The 20,043-nt window shown below is 41.6% G+C and overlaps 2 protein-coding genes across 3 annotated transcripts in view; one reads left to right on the forward strand and one right to left on the reverse strand.

The window, feature by feature from the left end:
- Window positions 1-824: 824 nt before the first annotated feature.
- LOC124395741 (protein FAM180A) lies at window positions 825-14,852 on the reverse strand. 2 transcript variants are annotated; one of them, XM_046864540.1, is made up of 3 exons: window positions 14,139-14,852; window positions 2,719-2,801; window positions 825-2,372 (listed from the first exon to the last, which is right to left on the reverse strand). In XM_046864540.1, exons 1-3 carry the CDS (start codon window positions 14,188-14,190, stop codon window positions 2,046-2,048), a joined length of 462 nt encoding a protein of 153 aa, XP_046720496.1. In that variant the 5' UTR covers window positions 14,191-14,852; the 3' UTR covers window positions 825-2,045. The 2 variants fall into 2 exon arrangements, with proteins under 2 accessions (XP_046720496.1, XP_046720495.1); XM_046864539.1 differs by lacking the exon at window positions 14,139-14,852 and adding an exon at window positions 12,427-12,609.
- kbtbd4 (kelch repeat and BTB (POZ) domain containing 4) overlaps window positions 13,699-20,043 on the forward strand; it is an 8,738-nt gene continuing 2,393 nt past the window's right edge. Inside the window, exons 1-5 of the mRNA XM_046864534.1 lie at window positions 13,699-13,846; window positions 14,890-15,381; window positions 15,458-15,599; window positions 16,481-16,587; window positions 19,409-20,043. The exon at window positions 19,409-20,043 is cut by the window's right edge and continues 2,393 nt beyond it. Coding sequence (XP_046720490.1) covers window positions 14,920-15,381; window positions 15,458-15,599; window positions 16,481-16,587; window positions 19,409-20,043 — 1,346 coding nt within the window. The 5' untranslated portion in view covers window positions 13,699-13,846; window positions 14,890-14,919. The remainder of the gene's footprint in view (window positions 13,847-14,889; window positions 15,382-15,457; window positions 15,600-16,480; window positions 16,588-19,408) is intronic.

Here is a 20,043-nt window from a genome sequence, read left to right on the forward strand (position 1 = left end):
CTGGAAACTCGTTAATAAAACCAGTCTAAATAATTCACAACTGGAACTAATTTGGTTCTCAAGTTAAAGTCACTGATTCAATGGTCCTTTTGCTGTTTAATCTAATGTCTGCATTTCTTTCTAAAGCTGCTGTTGTGTGAAACTTATTATTCACTGTTATTTTATCACTCTGATTGACTATAATAATCCAGACAGTGTTTGTTGTCTGTGTGAGAGACCATACAATGGTGTCACTCGATTTACTTTATACACTATGAATAATTTCAGTTGATTTAATACTGTCCAAATTTAGTTTTTTGTCTTTTACTGAATACTCAGTAATTATTCTTATTTATATTGATAGTAACATGTAGCAAAAGATCAGATCATTGGGGGGATGGGGCCTTGGGGCCCAGAGTACAAATTAGCCAGGGGGCCCAGAAACCTTAGCAGTGCCCACTGAATCCCAGTGATGTGGACACAGCTGAAGGCAAAATGGCATCGAATTCTTAATAAACAAACCTTATCCAAATTTAGGTGACCAATTTGACTTCAAGTGCAAGAAGAGCAACAGCTTTGTTATGCAGTGTAATTTGTGCTTCCGAAGTTGACTAAACTAGCAGCTTAAACGTATTGTCATCAAACCTGCGCAAGCATGTTAAGGCGAGTTAATAAAACGTATATTTTTACATTATGTCAGAAAACTCACGGGACACGATGCGGAGCATGGTGCACGGCCAGATTGTTTTGTCAGAGGTATCACGATGTAAGGCCAGATTATTCTGTCAGGGATCTTGCGGGTGACTAGGTGAGTGAGGACCCAAATGCAGGATGCACACAGGGAGTAAGGAAAATACAGGCTTTAATGGGGCAAAGGCAAAAACAAAGTCCAAAAAACAGTCCAGGGTCTTAACACGGATGAACAGGGCAATGCAGGGAGAGAACCAAAACTAAAAACAGTCCAAGATTTAGAGAGCCGGCAAACAGAATCATGAAGGGCAGAGCAAAAACAAAAAACAAAAACCAGTCCAAAGTTCAAAACCAGAGGCAGGGCAGATCAGGGGTCAGGATCAGGAACCTAAATGGTTTTCAGTTTGTTTTATCTGTTGCCTGAATATGACTTGTTTTTTCTACCTAGTTTATAATGCTAAAGATGTCCCATTAAAATGACCATCTGTTTAAAGTAAGTCAGTATATGAGGTCATATACTGTTACATAAAATTTAATTGTGAATGTTAATGTGCTCGATTGATACACTGCCTATGCATAAATACCCCATACAAGCCCACTTCAAAACTTGCAAAAATATCACTTTAATTTGTAAAGGTGTTCCTTTAATTTTATCTCTTTTTATAGTCCTTTTTGAACTACACTACAAAACAAGCCAGTTAAACCTCATAACCATGATTAGAAATTTTATGCATACTTTGATTTAGGAAGACCTGTTTTTCTTTTGCATCTGGTAATTAAATTATTTACAGGTTTCTAAAATATTTGAACATATGTAAATTATAATTCATCTGTATTTTTATATGCATGTCACTGTGGCTACTCACTCCATACCAGAAATAAGATTTGTTTTGTGCATGCATGAAAACACTAAAGAATCCAATCCACATTTCTTTAATTGGGTTTATTTGTTTGGTTTTGGTCAAATTCTGTATCAGGTCTGTTTGTTGACCGCATGAACATTTTGCCTTTTCCCAAACTCTGAGACTGATTATCAATTTTTGTACCATTGCCACTGTGTTTATTACAAAGTATTTCTCAAATGATGATGTTTTAGGTCATATTTAGGTGGGTCTATAACAGGATTACTGATTGACTCTACCCCTTGGACTTTTATTTAAACTCCACCCTGGCAGGAGAAGTTGCTACAAGCTACTGTACAAGATACACAATCAACAACAGATAATTATTTAGAATTCATCTTATCATTGATATTTACTGACAGAAAGAAAACATACACAGATACGCCACTTTTCTCTTAACATTGACTATATTGTGTTTCATGCATATGTGACGGCTGAAGACCGAAGACTGTTCTCTTTATTGTATGGAATAATTCATGATCTGCGTAGCTGAACCAGAGTGACATTCGCCAGACGCCCAAGGACACTTGCCCATGCCTGCTGCTGATTTTCTTGCCTCTTGTCCTGGACCTGATAGGCTGAATAGATGATACCCAGGAGAAGCGTCTCAAAGTTACCCTGATTAAAGGACTGCTCCTCCTCTTCTAGCATGACCAGCAGTTCTTCCATTGCTAGCACAGTTTTAGGTATATCATCATTTATAAGGCTTAAGAAAACCCGCCCCTGCTTCATAGATGCCATTTCTTGGTCTCGTATTCCAACGTTGTTGTCTTCATCAATCACAAGTCCTCTCAATAAAAACTAGGATAAACAAAGTATTATAAATATAATAATGTTCTTATACATTCTTGTTTTGAATACAGTATAATCAACTTTTGTCTGTGTTTGGGGATATCATCATGACCATGCTCCAATACTTTATTAGCTATTAGTTAGATAACCCCTAAAAACCTAAGCAGTTGAGCAAAGATTTTTTTAAGTACCCATTTCTGCAAAAAAGACCTTTAAGGCTAGAAATCTAATGGATGCTTTAAAAAAGCATTAAAATGCAAAAAACTATTTTAACACATATGCAGCACAACGTCTAATCCTGAAAAATTGTCTTTCATTTTAATCATAACAATACTTAACTCTATTAATATCCTACCTCATAAATCAAGTTGGCATCACTGACAGTGGTGATTAAAGTTGAGCTTGTTGGACTTCTTACTTGTGAAACAGCCAATGCATCTGCACACAGGTTTTGTTGATAAATCTTTTTAGACCATTAAAGTTCCATGATGCTATCAATCAAGGAACTACAAATGTAATAAACATGAATAAGTATTTCATGCAAAAATAATAAAAGGTTGTTAAAATGGACACCTGCTATTTCTTTTATGCAGTGAAATGGGTTAACATTTTGGACAACAAAGTGGGACGGTAAGGTCAGTAAAAATACTATTTAGCAAAGTTGTAATAATTAGAAGACTGATAAAGTTTGAGTTAATTATCTAAACACTAAAACTGTTTACATTCCCTGTTGAATTACTATAGCATCACACATGGGCGGAGTCAGAGACATGCCTGGACAATTTTAGTCTACAGCAGGGGTCACCAACCTTTTTGAAACTGAGAGCTACTTCTTGGGTACCGATTAATGTAAAGGGCTACCAGTTTGATACACACTTCTAAAATAACAAATTTGCTCAATTTACCTTTAATTATATTATTAATAATTAATGATGTTTATCTTTATCTAGTAATCTATATTTTAAAAGTCATCTTTAAATTCACACCAATGACAAAAATTTTGTCAGGGAACCACCAGCTACGCCTCCCTCCAAGGCTCTAACTCTCACTCAGCCTCTCCCTGCTCTAATCACCTACACCTGTTCCCCATTACCCTTCCGCTTTATAAGCTCCCGATTCCACCTTGCGCATGAGAGATCTACCGGACTTCCTACCACTAGTATTCCACGTACTTCCATGCTTCTGGCTCCGCTTCGGAGGAAGCGCTCACGATAGGTTTTCCTTTAACGGATCACATTGGTGATCATCCCTGGACTACCCGCATTACGAATCCTACCCGCTCTCCGGTTTATACCCGCGTTACGGATTATACCCGCTCTCTGGTTCGTACTTCTCCTCAAGCCTCTGCCTTGTATATGTTCATACAAAATAAAGACAAGGTCTTTAACCATACTCCAGTTTCCGACTCTTGGTCAATCCATGACAGATTTAAAAAAGAATAGCAAAAATTAAATGCAGCTCACTGGTAAGTGGCGCTACTGTGAGCAATTTTTAAAAAAGGCCTACGGGTGACCCCTGGTCTACAGGAAGTTATGCGGTTGCAACGAGACCGTGATTTGTTTAGATGCGTGTGCATTCTTGAAAATGAAACCACACACACACCTATGTATAACAGATTGCTAGTGATAGTGGTTAAAATAAACCAATGCTTGAGAACACAAACTGTCGTGGACTTTTGCCTATCCACCTTCTGATCGAGGTTGAGGATTAGATGTTGGCAAGCCAGTGCATCTGCACACAGACATCTTAACAAATTGGTCCTTAGAGCCGGATTCAACATCTCATTGTCATGGTTATCTCAGAACTATCTTGGAGAACAGTAGCGTCTCTGTCTTAGCAGGATTCGAAGAATCCCTGTACATCTGAATGACTTTGTGCTTACTTCCCAACTACGGCAGCTCATTCCACCCCCAAATGCAGGAGGACTCGCAGCATATGTATGTTGGTGAAACTGTCTCCGCATGTATTGAGCTTCTACCCCTGATAGGCTATGGACTGAGCAGAACACTGAGAAGACAAGGTTACGTTGATTGGAGAGAGTATTTGGAATGTTCAAGAGCAAATCAGAGAACTACAAAGCACATTACAAATGTCTCGAGAGCAGAGCAAAGTTTCACCACGTATGTATCATGGCTTAAACTAATCCCATGCCGCAGGTGCTGGGCATCAGAAGTCAGTACCTCACTTAGGCAGGCGATAGCAGTCCATACAGCATCGTACTGCCAGCTTGCCGCTTCTTCAGACAGGAATCCCCGCTACCAGAGCCCTGACGCCGTTGGAAGTGCAAAGAACTTTTATATATTATATCTGCACACTTATCAACAACAGCCTTATCTCCGCCCCAAAGTCAGCATCCAGTCCAGAAGCCACCAAAGTTACTACTGCAAGCTCAACAACCCTTGTCTTGTCCAGCCTCTGTCACTGTTACTGGGCATCATATATCTGCTCTAGCAGGTATGATGCATCTAGCATATGTTGTTCAACGGCCTGGTGATCTTCAGCAGACATTTCAGCCACAAGTCCAGTCTTTTGTACAACAGCACATAAGTCTGACATCACCTATGTCCACAGTGTATGTAATAAAGATAATAAATAATAATTATAAACAGAAATAATGTAAGTTATGCGTTCTTTCTGTGCAGCCCAGTACCAATTGGCCCACGGACCGGTGCCAGTCCATGGCCCGGAGGTTGGGGACCACTGCTCTAAAGCACAGGTTTACACATTTGAGAGATATTCCTATTAAACCTTTCAAGGATGTACAGTCCATTCTACTTATCGGTTCTGATTACCCACATCTTATCACACCGACAGCATCAGTACTCCTTGGCCCATTATGCATTCCCATTGCAGTTAGTACAAGTTTAGGTTGGGTCATCTAGGTTCTAACTACATTTCTAAACCTGCCATTGGAGTCTACCTGTCTGAACATCTCACTGTTCCATTCTGACACACAAGATCTGTCTCATCTTGTTGAATGATTTTGGCAAGTAGACATCAGTGTTGTGCTAGTTACTAAGAAATAGTAACTAGTTACAAGTACTAGTTACTTCATTAAAAATGTTACTTTGTTAATTACTTACACCAAAAAGTAATGCGTTACTGTTAAAAGTAACTTTTTAGTTACTTTTTTAAAGAACGTTCTTTAATGTTCCCATTAATGCCCTTTTATGCGTTATGGTCTACAAACACAAAACTGACTTAAACACAAAGTAATTTTTAAACACTATTTTATTTATTATTCACAAACTGAATATATCACAAGGATTTCTGAAATAAATAACAAAACAAGCTGAATAATATATTCAGAATCAAAAACTAAAGTGGCTTCTGCATAATAAAAGCTGTTGTGTTGAGCCCTTAAAATTGTTCCTTTCACAGCTTAAGTATGAAAACTATCAACAATGTTCAACATGACACCAGGTTAGCTTCTAGCTTCATCAAGGCATGGAGTTTCTGGAGGAGCTTCGACAGATTGGAGATCGCAGTAGATACGACCTTCGAACCAGAAAGACACAGCTTACATTTGACTAAAAAGTTTTTGTCTTTATGCTCAACTAAAGTGAAATAATGAGCATATTTTAACTTTGAGAAACTCGTCTTGCTCTTGCCTTGACTCGCCATTACTGCTGCACATACTTGAATAAACAGAAACACGCCCCCAGTGCGTCTTCTTCGTGTTTACAGTGGTTCATCCACCAATCCTACAATGCGTCGCTGCTGTAAACAGGTTAGACTGTAGGCTACACTGCAGCCAAAATTAATTCATTTAAAAAAGTAACGGACAACGCACCATACGGTAACGGAGTTACTTTATTTAAAAAGTAATGCGTTACAGTATTAGTTACTGTCAAATGTAACTGCGTTACAGTAACGTGTTACTAGTAACGTGTTATTGCCCAACACTGGTAGACATACTTTACTTTTAGTCTGTGAAAGACATCACACTATCCAAGCAGGACAGAGATCCTCTTACAATGCTGGAGACAAAAACAGAGAGAGTGGAAGTAAATGGAGTCTCTTGCTATGCAACTCCTCTTCTTCACAAAGGGAATTCTGAAGTCTTGCATGCAGATCCAGAAAGAGTCATGGCTCTACTAAGGTGGCGGCGCGGCAGTAGCTCGCAGCGGCCTCTCCGGATCCAAAAATGGTGCTTTCACCATATTTAGCCCGACCTTCCACAATACATGGACACCAGAGTCAGCTGTGTTCATGTGTACGACCACCAGACACTGCTACAGTACAGGCATCATGCAACCAACAATCTGCATGATGATCTTATTAACAACCTTCGCGACCTCGGCTTGCTGCGACCTCGGCCACAAAGACCAGGCCCCCAGCCCTCGGTGTTACCTGATGCCGGTGGCCGGGAGAGGAGACGTCGAAAGCACTGTTCGAGGAAGCGGAAGCGCGGCAGCGGGCGGGTGTCCGTGCTAGGCTAAATGCTAACCCTAGCCGGCCAGCTCTCCCGTCCATTTTCTTTCAACGTCTGCTCCTGGATAATAAACTGGACTACATCCGACTCCAGCAAACCACACGGCGAGAGTTTAGAGACTGTTGCGTCTTTGTTTTCACGGAGACGTGGCTCAGCGACAGAGTTCCGGACGCCACCATCCAGCTAGACGGGCTAACCGTGTTTCGAGCCGACAGAAATGCAGCTCTGTGCGGTAAGACTTGCGGTGGTGGCGTGTGTGTTTATATCAACACGGAATGGTGTAAGAACTCTGTGCTTGTTTCAAGCTACTGCTCATCGCTAGTGGAGTTTGTGACTGTTAGATGCAGACCTTTTTATTTACCACGGGAATTCACCACTGTTTACATCGTCGGAGTGTACATTCCTCCCAGTGCTAATGCTAAGGAGGCACTGAGTGAACTCTACGGCGCTATTAGCGACCTGCAGAATGCTCACCCCGACGGATTGTTTATTATCGCCGGAGATTTCAACCATGTGAATCTCAAGACTGTGCTTCCTAAACTCCATCAGCATGTGGACTTTGCAACGAGAGGAGCGAACACGCTGGATCTTGTTTACACAAACATCCCCGGCGCGTATCGTGCGGAGCCCCGCCCCCATCTCGGATACTCAGACCACTGCTCTGTGTCTGTATGTTGATTCCAGCATACAGACCGCTCATCAGACGCTCTAAACCGGTTCTGAAACAGGTGAAAACCTGGCCAGAAGGAGCTACTTCTGCTCTTCAGGACTGTTTTGAGTGCACTGACTGGGACATGTTTAGAGAGGCTGCAACCTACGGCGATTCCATTAACTTGGAGGAGTACACGTCATCAGTGACCTGCTACATCAGCAAGTGCGTTGACGATGTGACCATCTCCAAGTCCATCACTACACGCTCCAACCAGAAGCCGTGGATGACTGCAAATGTGCGTGCGCTGTTAAAACAAAGATACTCTGCCTTCAGAACAGGGGACAAGGCGGCCTTAAAAACAGCAAGGGCCAAACTGTCTCGTGCTATCAGAGAGGCAAAGCGTGCGCACGCGAAGAAAATCCACAACCACTTCCAGGACAGTGGAGACACCCGGCGCATGTGGCAGGGCATCCAGGCGATCATGAATTACAAGACCACATCACCTGCTTGTGACCGTGATGCCTCCCTCCCAGATGCGCTGAACGATTTCTATGCCCGGTTTGAGGTACAGAACAATGTGGTGGCGAGGAAGTCCATCCCTCCTCCCACTGACCAGGTGCTCTGTCTAACCACAGCTGAAGTGAGGAAAACTTTATGCAGAGTTAACCCACGGAAGTCTGCTGGACCTGACAACATTCCTGGCAGAGTGCTCAGGGAATGTGCAGAACAACTAGCAGATGTCTTCACTGACATCTTCAACATCTCCCTGAGCAGTAACGTTGTTCCCATGTGCCTCAAGACGACGACCATCGTTCCTGTGCCAAAGAAATCGACTGTCTCCTGCCTCAATGACTACCGTCCCGTCGCGCTCACTCCCATCGTGATGAAGTGCTTCGAGAGGCTCGTCATGAGGCACATCAAGACACAGCTTCCACCCTCCCTGGACCCCATGCAGTTTGCGTATCGTCCAAACCGTTCCACGGACGATGCCATCTCCACAACCCTCCACCTGGCCCTCACCCACCTGGATAACAAGGACTCGTATGTACGAATGCTGTTCATTGATTTCAGTTCAGCATTCAACACAATCATTCCTCAGCACCTGATCGAGAAGTTGAACCTTCTGGGCCTGAACACCTCTCTGCAACTGGATCCTGGACTTCCTGACTGGGAGACCTCAGGCAGTCCGGATCGGGAACAGCATCTCCAGCACCACCACACTGAGCACTGGAGCCCCTCAGGGCTGTGTGCTCAGTCCACTGCTGTTCACTCTGCTGACTCACGACTGTGTAGCAATGCACAGCTCGAACCACATCATCAAGTTCGCTGATCACACGACCGTGGTGGGTCTAATCAGCAAGAACGATGAGTCAGCATATAGAGAAGAGGTGCAACGGTTAACTGCCTGGTGTGGAGCAAACAACCTGTCTCTGAACGTGGACAAAACGAAAGAGATGGTTGTGGACTTCAGGCGAGCACAGAGCGACCAATCTCCACTGATTATCGATGGATCCTCTGTGGAGATCGTCAAGAGCACCAAATTCCTTGGTGTTCATCTGGCGGACAACCTCACCTGGTCACTTAACACCAGCTCCATCACCAAGAAAGCCCAGCAGTGTCTCTACTTCCTGAGAAGGCTGAGGAAAGCTCATCTCCCTCCCCCCATCCTGTCCATGTTCTACAGAGGGACCATTGAGAGCATCCTGAGCAGCTGCATCACTGCCTGGTTTGGGAATTGCACCGTCTCGGATCGCAAGACCCTACAGAGGATAGTGAGGACAGCTGAGAAGATCATCGGAGTCTCTCTCCCCTCTATCATGGACATTTACACCACACGCTGCATCCGCAAAGCACACAGCATTGTGGACGATCACACACACACACACTTCACCCTCCTACCATCAGGAAAACGGTTCCGAAGCATTCGGGCCGTCACAACAAGACTGTGTAACAGTTTCTTCCACAAGCCATCAGGCTTCTCAACACAAAGAACTGAACAGAACTCACACACACTCACTTACACACACACACACACACTCAGTCTGTGTGTTACTGAACTGTACAACCTGGACTAAACACAATCATCACTCTTCTCGATCCACTCCACCACCATTTAATTATTTATTATTATTTATACTGCACCTTGTACTCAGTATAATGTTTACATGCTGTTTTTGCACCTTTTGTATTCAGTATAATGTTTACATGCTGTCTTTGCACCTCCTTGCTGCTGTTTTTTTGCACTACATTGCTCTGTTCTGTTTGTACTTTCTCCTGGGTATAGTTTTTACATTTCTCCTCACACAGTACTGTATATGTAAGTATACAGTCGGTTTACTAGTCGGCGCTATACTTGGTTTTTGTCTTTTGTCTTGTCTTGTGTTGTCTGTCTGCACTCTGTCTGTCTGTACTGTTCTTTTGTTTGCACTGTTTGCACCAGGCTGCACTCGATGCACTTTATGTTGTTTTGTTGTTTAGTGTAGCACCAGGGTTCCGGAGGAACGTTGTTTCGTTTTTACTGTGTACTGTGTACCACTGTGTATAGTAAAAATGACAATAAAAGCCACTTGACTTGACTTGACTACTGAATGCTGCTTGAGCCTTTGCTGTGCTTCTTCTGGAGAGACCTGAAAAGGGAGAGAAGCCCTATCTACAAGTGGCCCCTGCTGTGCTATCTATGCCCTCCAGCGTCAAGTCAACTGAGGCACGATCCGAAAGCTGTGAGCTATGTCTGACTGCAAACAAGATAGACCCACAAGAGTCTACACTCGGGCTTGGACTAGTGGGAAATCGCCCACTATCCTCAGAGGAGACCACCATGAGCAACATTTATAAAGTGTTAGCCCTTCAATATGACCCCTAAGTTATATTTTGCCTTGCGATTTAAAATCTATGTTTGAGCTCAGTGGATAAACAAAAGAGGCTGGAATGAAAGCATTTGAAAGGAGATGCTTGACAAATGGCAAAAGTAGACCAATGAACTGCAGTATCTTTCCAATGTATCCATGCCACGGTGGTAATTCTCAATTTGTCCAAAACATGAGAAGTATAAATTCGAGTTGCACGTATTCTGTGATGCCTCTAAGCGGGCTCACAGCTCAGTGGCATATCTGCGACTCCAAGATGAGGACGGAAGGATTCATACCTCATTTGTTATGGCTAGGTCTCCTGTTGCACTCAAAAGGCAACTATCCATTCCCTGTTTGGAACTGCGTGGCGCCCTTAGAGGAACCCGACTGGCTAAACTCATCCTAACCAAATTTACCCTACACATTCATAACACTATTCTCTAGACAGACTCCACCACAATTCTCACATGGATCAAATCGAAATATTGTCATTACCAGGTTTTCGTTGGCACACGAATTGTGGAAATACAGGAGTTGACCAGGTCTGATAGTAGGAGATATGTGGACTCAGAACTAAACTCTGCTGATGATATCAAAAGAGGCATAACACTTTATGAGCTCTCTAATGTATGTCGGTGGAATCAGGGCCCTCATTTTCTTCAGCAGTCACTAGAATACTGGCCAAAACAACCAACTTCATCCTCGACTGATTAGAATAAGCTAAAAAAGCTATTCTTCTGTGCTCATGTGGCTGTTCTTTAGTCTTTCCTACCAGATACAGAGCAGCACGCAACATGGGCAGACTTAGTCCAAGCCACGTACCATTCTGCACATGGGGCAGTAGCAGCTGCCCAACAAACTGATACTGAACTGCATCTTCTAAGACAAGCGCAACAGGATAGATTTCCGGATGGGGTCCATGAACTTCAAAATGGCAAAGTCATACATACTAACAGTAGGTTAAGCACTCTGTCACCCAAATATGATCAAGCCTTGGGAATAATTAAGGGTGGAGGCTGAGGAACTTGATGCTAATACCATACATCCTATCATACTGGCACCCGATCATCCCATCACTAAACTCATTATACATGATTATGACAACTGACTACTTCATCCCAGTCCTGAATGTGTCTTCGCCGAGTTGTACAAGTTTGGTGTACAGGAAGTTATGCTCTTGCAATGACACCAAGCGTAGTTTGTTTAGATGTGTGTGCTTTCTTAAAAACAAGACCACACACACCTACTGTATGTATAACAGATTGCTATTGAAAGTGGTTGGATGAATCAATACTTAAGAACACAAACTGTTGTGGACTTTTGCCTATCCACCTTCTGATCGAGGATGAGAATTACATACATCTTAACAAAAATGATTCTTGTTTATTAACTAAAGTGTGTATAGGCGAACAAGGATGCACTTAATGCTGATACTTAAGACACTTTCTTATCTGTCCTCAATTATCATTAGTCAAAAGTCAGTGTTCCAATTCATCCCAGTAGGTTTTAATAGGGATGAGTTCAAAGCTCTTTAGCAGGCCACTCAAGATCTACAACTCCAACCCATGTAAATCCAAACAATAACAGATGTTTTTTTTTTTTTTTTTGAGCTGGCTTTGTGAACAGGGGCATTGTTAATCAGGAACAGGTTTGGGCCAGCTAGTTCAAGTCAAGAGAAAATGTCATGCTTCTACATGCAAAAATGTTGTGGTAACAGTTTGGGGAACAATCACATATCAGGTGTCCCAATACTTTTGCATATAGTGTAAAACATATAGCCCTATAAATCAATTTAGTAAGTTATGCTCAATTCATAAGCTGAAATTCAGTGAGTGCTGACAAATGGCTGAGCCCACACTTGGCTGAATAACTGGGCAATGGAATGTTATGAATGCGGAGTCAGAGTCATAAATGTGCAGCTTTGTTTTGATAAAAAAAAAATATGTAATCTCTCGATTTTATATATAATGCCAAAATCTGAGGCACAATACAAGAAGCTACAGGTCATCAAATGACTGATCATATCCAAACTAGAAGCTAAAGAAAAAAATCAAGCCTGAGTTTCATGCATTCTGCCATGCCTAAGAACGCTGACAATAAAAGACAAAAGTTACAAATGAATAGTACCTGAATATGTATGCCAAAGTTCCTTGAAAGCCACGAGATACAGAAAAACCTGTGCAAATTTAACAAGCTGCATTTTTCCAGACATTGCTATGGTATTTAAACATCAGCCTGATTTGAAGAGACGGAGTAAAGCAGAGGATTAAAATCCTCAGAGTGCCGAGTGTCGAGTGTCACAGTGGCTTTATTTGCTCTCACATTGCTCCACCTGCGGAAAACTCATGTATCGTCCAACTCCCAATGAAATTAAATACTGAATAGTTATAATCATGCAGTGTATTCACCCCCTCCACATTTTTCAGTGTAACAAACAAGAACCAAAACGGACTTTAGTGAGATAATGTCATGAAGATGAAGTCCCAATCAAATCAATCTGTGTTGTGAGGACTCTTGCATGCAATTTTTTTTATGAACGTGGCAGGTAATTTCAAACATCTTGGAGAACCAAAAACATATCTTCTGTGAATGTTGGCTGCCTCAAATTCTTGTCTTTCTATGTAATGCCAGACAGACTTGATAATGTTAAGTTCATGACTTTATGAGGCCAAACCGTCACTTTCAGGATGTGTTCTTCTCTACACTGGATAGTTCTCATTTACTTTGGCTGTATGTTTAGGATTATTGTCCTGCTGCAGAATAACTTTGGGGCCAATCAGATGCCTGATGGTATTGCATGATGGATAATCTCCATGACACCATTAATCCTGACCAAATCTTCAACTGCATTTCAAGTCTTGGAAATGTATTTTACAAACTAAAAATTTAATTTATGGTTTCAAATCTTTTGTTTTCAGTGAAAGTATGGCCCTATGTTTGAATGTATACCAATAATAAATAAGGTACCATAGACTAATATCCTTGATTCGGTACTACTTTATTGTATACACATTCCAAAGAGCACTAATAAATCTATTATCAGAAATGGAAAGAATATGTCCCAACATATTCCCACAATCCATGATTGTGATTGTTTCGTATACGGTAGTAATTAAACATTTTTAATTGGGACTCAGTGGAAATAGTTTATTATTAAGAAAGGCTCTGTTCTAGTGACAAACTCCTGGCTGGGATTCCAAATCCCAGGTCTTTCATATACTCATATAAATACTTTTTTTATTAAGATATACATTATTTAGATTTTTTTCTAAATATGCATTTATTAAAAATGCATTTGCACAGGGCATTGTAAAAAGGAGTTAAATCCTTAAATCTATTATTATACTTATGGGATACCCTTAGTGGTAGTGTTGCTGTAATGACAGGCCTCCACGGCGACGTGGCAGCAGCGAGCTTAAACAAAAACCACATGCGAGTTCTCTGCCTGTCCCTAAAATCAACATATAGCAAGCAGGATTATGGATAAGCAAAACACGCTTCAGTGGAGAGCTGGCTAGTTGCATTTGAAAAGTGCAGAACCTCGCAAGTACGATATGTTGTTTTACAAATAGTAGTTTGTCTTTTCCGTGTATTATTGAGCTATAGGGATTGTGTGCAGACGAACTACAGCTAGCGTTAGCTACTTTTTTGCTAGCCAGGTCCTGATAGCTTGGTATGTAACAGGTTGTGGTAGTAGAAAAGCCAATATGAGTGCAGTGAACAGTCAAGTTAATGAAAGACAAGGCAATTATTATTGTTTGCTACAGACATGTGGGCTTTTAACAGGGCTGTGTGTCTAATGCAATGTAAAACAAGCTAGAACAGAAAGTAAAGTTTACCTGGCCTGTGTGTGTGTGTTGTACTGGTATAAGGCGAAAATCGTGTTATCATAGAGGAGGATTCGATTCTTATGTCTGACCTCCCGCTGAAGACGCAGATGGATCAAAACCTGTACATGTTGGAGCTGCTTTTCCATAATGGATCATTTCTTGAGCTCATTAACTGATTTTCTGCTGCCAGTTAATCCTGTTTGTGGTCATGGTAGATCAGGCAAGAAGATACCCAGTTATGATGGTCAGTCAGTTGTAGGGCATTTTGTGTTTGTGTATAAGGACGTTATGGCTAAATGGTTAAAGCTCTTGGTAAGTGATCAGAAGGCTGGGGGTTCGAGCCAAGCTGCCATTGTTGGGCTCTTACACAAGGCATTAACCCCCTCTGCTCTGCTCTGTATCATGGCTGACCCTGTAAACCACGTGCACACATAAGCACAGATAAATTCAGAGTAGCCTGTCCACCTACCTCCTTGTTTTTAGGATGAAAATTTAGAATGTAGAGGAAACCCAAATGGACACAGACAGCAGCCTGAGCTCAGGATTGAATCAGGGCCTTGGCAGGACTAAGCATTGTGCCACCAAGATTACTATAATTTAGGATTGTATCAGTGTTTGATGGGTTTGTGAATAAATGTTTGAGTCTGTACTTGATTATTAGAATTTCTATTCATTCTTGTTGTATTTTGACTTCTTTTTACAACCTAGTTTACAGTTAAATAATGAAGACGTGTTTGAAGGTCTGTAATGTTTCCTCCAGACTAGGCAGCTGCAGCGTACATCAGATACAATGGAGGCGTGTGATGACGGGGGCCTCAGCGTGGGCTCTTCCCCTGTAGAGGAGAACTACTTCCAGGGATACACTTTTACAGATCGTTCACACTCCAGCCGGGTGGTCAAGAGCATTATGGACTTGTGCTTGGAGGACGGCTTGTTTGCAGATGTTACCATCACTGTGGACAGCAAAGAGTTTAACCTGCATCGCCTGGTGCTTTCGGCCCAAAGCAGCTTCTTCAGGTCTATGTTCACCTCGAACCTCCGAGAAAGTCACAATCGCCACATCGAGTTGAAAGACATCAGCGCACCTGTCTTCCAGCTCCTGGTGGACTACATCTACCATGGCACCATTAAGCTGCAGGTGGAAGATCTGCAGGACACCTACGAAATGTCTGACATGTACCAACTCACCGCCCTCTTTGAGGAGTGCTCCCGCTTTCTCTCACGAACCGTGGATGTCAAGAACTGTCTTCAGGTGAGGCAAATAAATGTAACTTGTTCCAAACCTCTAAAAGAAGTAGCACTGTTTTTTATTCAGGTCTCTGTTACAGGTGATGTGGTTGGCAGACAGACACAGTGACCAGGAGCTCTACACAGCAGCTAAGCATTGCGCTAAGATTCATCTGGTACAACTGCACCAGACAGATGAGTTCCTCAATCTCCCTTTACAGCTCCTCATTGACATCATCAAAGGTGTGTGGGGTTGTACTGAAACATGTCTGCATCCAGGTGTAGACAATTTACTGCAATGATATAAGCTAAAAACATCTTTTTGTTGTAGAAATATATATATATATATATATATATATATATATATATATAAAAATAAAAGCTAAATATGTTTGACATTTGAGGCTATAATGAAGTATTGAAAGGACGACTTTGTGTAGTCTTTGGTCATATCTTTATTTGTGTTTGGTAATATATCTGCTAATGATTCCGGCTGGAATTTCCTCTGTGAAATGTGGTGCTTTCACTTAACAAAGTGTGTAAACAAATGGCATTTCTTCAGCACATTTGAAACAGCTGGGTCAGGAAATGTGCTGGCAAGATTCCTCTCACTCTGGAAACAACACATTTTCCATCCACTTCCTCCCACAAGATAACTCGGCAGCGTTGAAGCAAACGAAATAAAACACGTGGACAAATTTTCCAGAACTCGAGACTAAAATGAATTCAAATGCTAAATCTTGACTTACAATATAGAGATCTGTAGCATACAGTAAATATTTTGTTGTACAATTATCTGATAACACGGTCAAATGTGTTTCATATTTATATACCAAAAAAGTACAATGGATTATGGACAAGTACTCCTTGCAAATCACAATCACTTTTCTTTTTGTTTTTTTACTCTTCTTCATTATGGCTTTTTTTAAATACCATCATTTATCTATTTTTTTCAGTTTGTGCAGGTTGGATATTCTGCTAACAGATAACACATCAATTAGCCAATGGCATGTTTCGGCTGCATGTTAGTACAGTATGTACTGTTTAGTAACTGTTTAGTCATGTGACTCGTTATTGAAACAAAGCACAATCCTGACTAGGTTAATGTCTTGCCGCTATCTTAGATGGTGTTCCAAGTTCCCAAAATCCAACTGTAGCAATCGAGTCTTGGATAAACCACAACAAAGTTGAACGAGAGGAGTTTGCAGATATGCTCTCTGATAGCCTAAAGGTCAGTTAATCAAATGCATGTTTAACTTCACGTATACATACATACATGTGTGTGTGTGTGTGTGTGTGTGTGTGTGTGTGTGTGTATATGTGTGTGTGTAATATATATATATATATATAGTACAGACCAAAAGTTTGGACACACCTTCTCATTCAAACAGTTTTCTTTATTTTCATGACTATGAAAATTGTAGATTCACACTGAAGGCATCAAAACTATGAATTAACACACGGGGAATTATATACATAACAAAAAAGTGTGAAACAACTGAAAAATGTCATATTCTCGGTTCTTCAAAGTAGCCACCTTTTGCTTTGATTACTGCTTTGCACACTCTTGGCATTCTCTTGATGAGCTTCAAGAGGTAGTCACCTGAAATGGTCTTCCAACAGTCTTGAAGGAGTTCCCCGAGAGATGCTTGGCACTTGTTGGCCCTTTTGCCTTCACTCTGCGGTCCAGCTCACCCCTAAACCATCTCGATTGGGTTCAGGTCTGGTGACTGTGGAGGCCAGGTCATCTGGCGCAGCACCCCATCACTCTCCTTCTTGGTCAAATAGCCCTTGATGCCTTCAGTGTGACTCTACAATTTTCATAGTCATGAAAATAAAGAAAACTCTTTGAATGAGAAGGTGTGTCCAAACCTTTGGTCTGTACTGTGTATGTGTATGTATGTGTGTATATATATATATATATATATATATATATATATATATATATATATATATATATATATATATATATATATATATATATATATATATATATACACACACACACACACACACACACACACACACACACACACACACACACACACACACACACAGCGATGTGACCGTGACCTGATTTCTTTTTTTTTTTTTTAATGTTTCAGATCTTTAAACTATTTTAAATATTAGTAAAAGATAACACAAGTGAACACAACATGCAGTTTTTAAACAAAGGTTTTTATTATTGAGGGAAAACAAAAATCCAAAACTACATGGCCCTGTGTGAAAGTGTTTGCCCCCTAAACCTGATCGCCCTTAGCAGCAACAACTGCAATCAAGCTTTTGCGACAGTGAGTCTGTTACAGCACTGTGGAGGAATTTTGCTCCACTCATCTATGCAGAATTGTTGTAATTCAGCCACATTGGGTTTTTGTTCGAGCATGAACCGCCTTTTTAAGGTCATGCCACAGCATCTCAATAGGATTCAGGTTAGGACTTTGACTAGGCCACTCCAAAGTCTTCATTTTGTTTTTCTTTAGCCATTCAGAGGTGGACTTGCTGGTGTGTTTTGGTTTATTGTCCTGCTGCAGAACCCAATTTCGCTTCAGCTTGAGGTCATGAACAGATGGCCGGATATTCTCCTTCAGGAAAACTGAGATGAACCTTTATGTTCTTTTTGCTCAGCAGCAGTTTGGTCTTGTAACTCTGCCATGCAGATAATTTTTGCCGTCTCTTTCTTAGGGTGGAGTCATTAACACTGAGCTTAACTGAGGCAAGTGAGACCTGCAGCTCTTTGGATGTTATTTTGGGGTCTTTTGTGACCTCTTGGATGAGTCGTTGCTGTGCTCTTGGGGTAATTTTGGTCAGAAGGCCACTCCTGGAAAGTTTCTCCACTGTTTCATGTTTTTGCCATTTGTGAATAATGGCTCTCACTGTGGTTCACTTGAATCCCAAAGTTTTAGAAATGGCTTTATAATCTTTTACAGACTGTTAGATCTCAATTACCGTATTTTTCAGACTATAAGCCGCTACTTTTTCCCCACGTTTTGAGCCCCGCGGCCTAAACAACGAAGCGGCGAATTTATGGATTTTTCCTGGATTTTCCCATTTTACAAACTTCAAGCCAAAAATTGAGCGACATAACATTAGACCAATGAAATTTCCGAACGGAAACAAAAAAACGCACCTCATTTGTGTTTTGAGCTGCACAGCTTCGGGAGAAAAGCTTCACCGATGGTGATTTTTAAACACGACGATGCCAAAAGAAAAACTCCTGAGAGCAATTGTTGTGAAAGGAAGGAGGAAGACGGTGAACAATGACTTTCTTGGTAGGCTCCTGTTTAGATACAAGCCGTTGTAACGCGTTGAGTCTGGGTCAAGGGGATAGCTTGCTAACTCCAGTTGCAACAGAAATCATATAAGCACGGACAGGTTTCCAAAACTCGTGCTTTTTTATTTTTCAACAGCGTTACGGGTCAGTCAAAGAAACTTAGAAATGAGCATCAGAAAATAATAAGGACATATTCCTCGGTCTTGCACACATGCAGTAATACCCAAAATGCCGCTCTGCTCTTAAAGAAGCCACAACATATTTCACCCGTTACACCGTGTAACAGACACTTTCTTTCGTTAAAGCCTGTGTAAAGTTCATTAGTTTCAATGTAGACTTATAGACAGGTGCGGCTTATTTATGTTCAAAATAAAAATCTTTGTCAAATTCAGCGGCTTATATATGGCTTTTTTTTGTCTGAATTTGTCTCAATTTTTTTGGATCTCAGCATGATGTCCAGCTTTTGAGGATCTTTTGGTCTACTTCACTTTGTCAGACAGGTCCTATTTAAGAGAGGGCCATGTAGTTTTGGATTTTGTTTTCCTTCAATAATAAAAACTTTCATTTAAAAACTGCATTTTGTGTTCACTTGTGTTATCTTTTACTAATATTTAAATTAGTTTGATGATCTAAGACATTAGTGTGACAAACATGCAAATAAATAAGAAATCATTAAGGGGGCAAACACTTTTTCACACCACTGTGTATATATATCATAACTTTTCTTTCTTTTTTTAAGAATAAGGTAAAGATGACCATGTGATGCATCTTTATTTTTCAGGAGATTGGAGAGAATGTTCACATCTACCTTATAGGCAAGGAGGAGACGCGGACACACTCACTTGCCGTGTCACTTCACTGTGCTGAGGACGATGCAATCAGTGTGAGCGGGCAGAATAGTTTGTGCCATCAGATCACGGCAGCCTGCAAGCACGGCGGCGACCTTTACGTGGTGGGCGGTTCTATCCCACGGCGGATGTGGAAGTGTAACATGCGTACAATGGATTGGGAAAGGTGCGCGCCGTTGCCTCGTGACCGCCTGCACCACGCATTGGTGTCTGTTGCCTCAGAGGATACCATCTACTCACTAGGAGGCAAGACGCTTCAGGACACACTGTCCCACGGCGTCGTCTACTACTCTGTACGTGCCAACACCTGGACAGAGACCAACCAGTTGGACACAGCTGTGTCCGGTGCCGCAGGGGTCCACCTCGACGGCATCATCTACCTCCTGGGTGGAGAAGAGAACGATGCTGACTTTTTTACTCGGCCGTCCCGCCTTATCCAGTGCTTAGACACGGCGACGCAGAAATGCCGCACAAAGCCATACGTGCTGCCCTTTGCTGGCCGCATGCATGCTGCCGCCCACAAGGACCTGATCTTTGTGGTGGCTGAGGGAGACTCGCTGGTGTGCTA

This window comes from Silurus meridionalis, chromosome 13, assembly GCF_014805685.1.
Source record: "Silurus meridionalis isolate SWU-2019-XX chromosome 13, ASM1480568v1, whole genome shotgun sequence".
Classification (NCBI taxonomy): Eukaryota; Metazoa; Chordata; class Actinopteri; order Siluriformes; family Siluridae; genus Silurus; species Silurus meridionalis.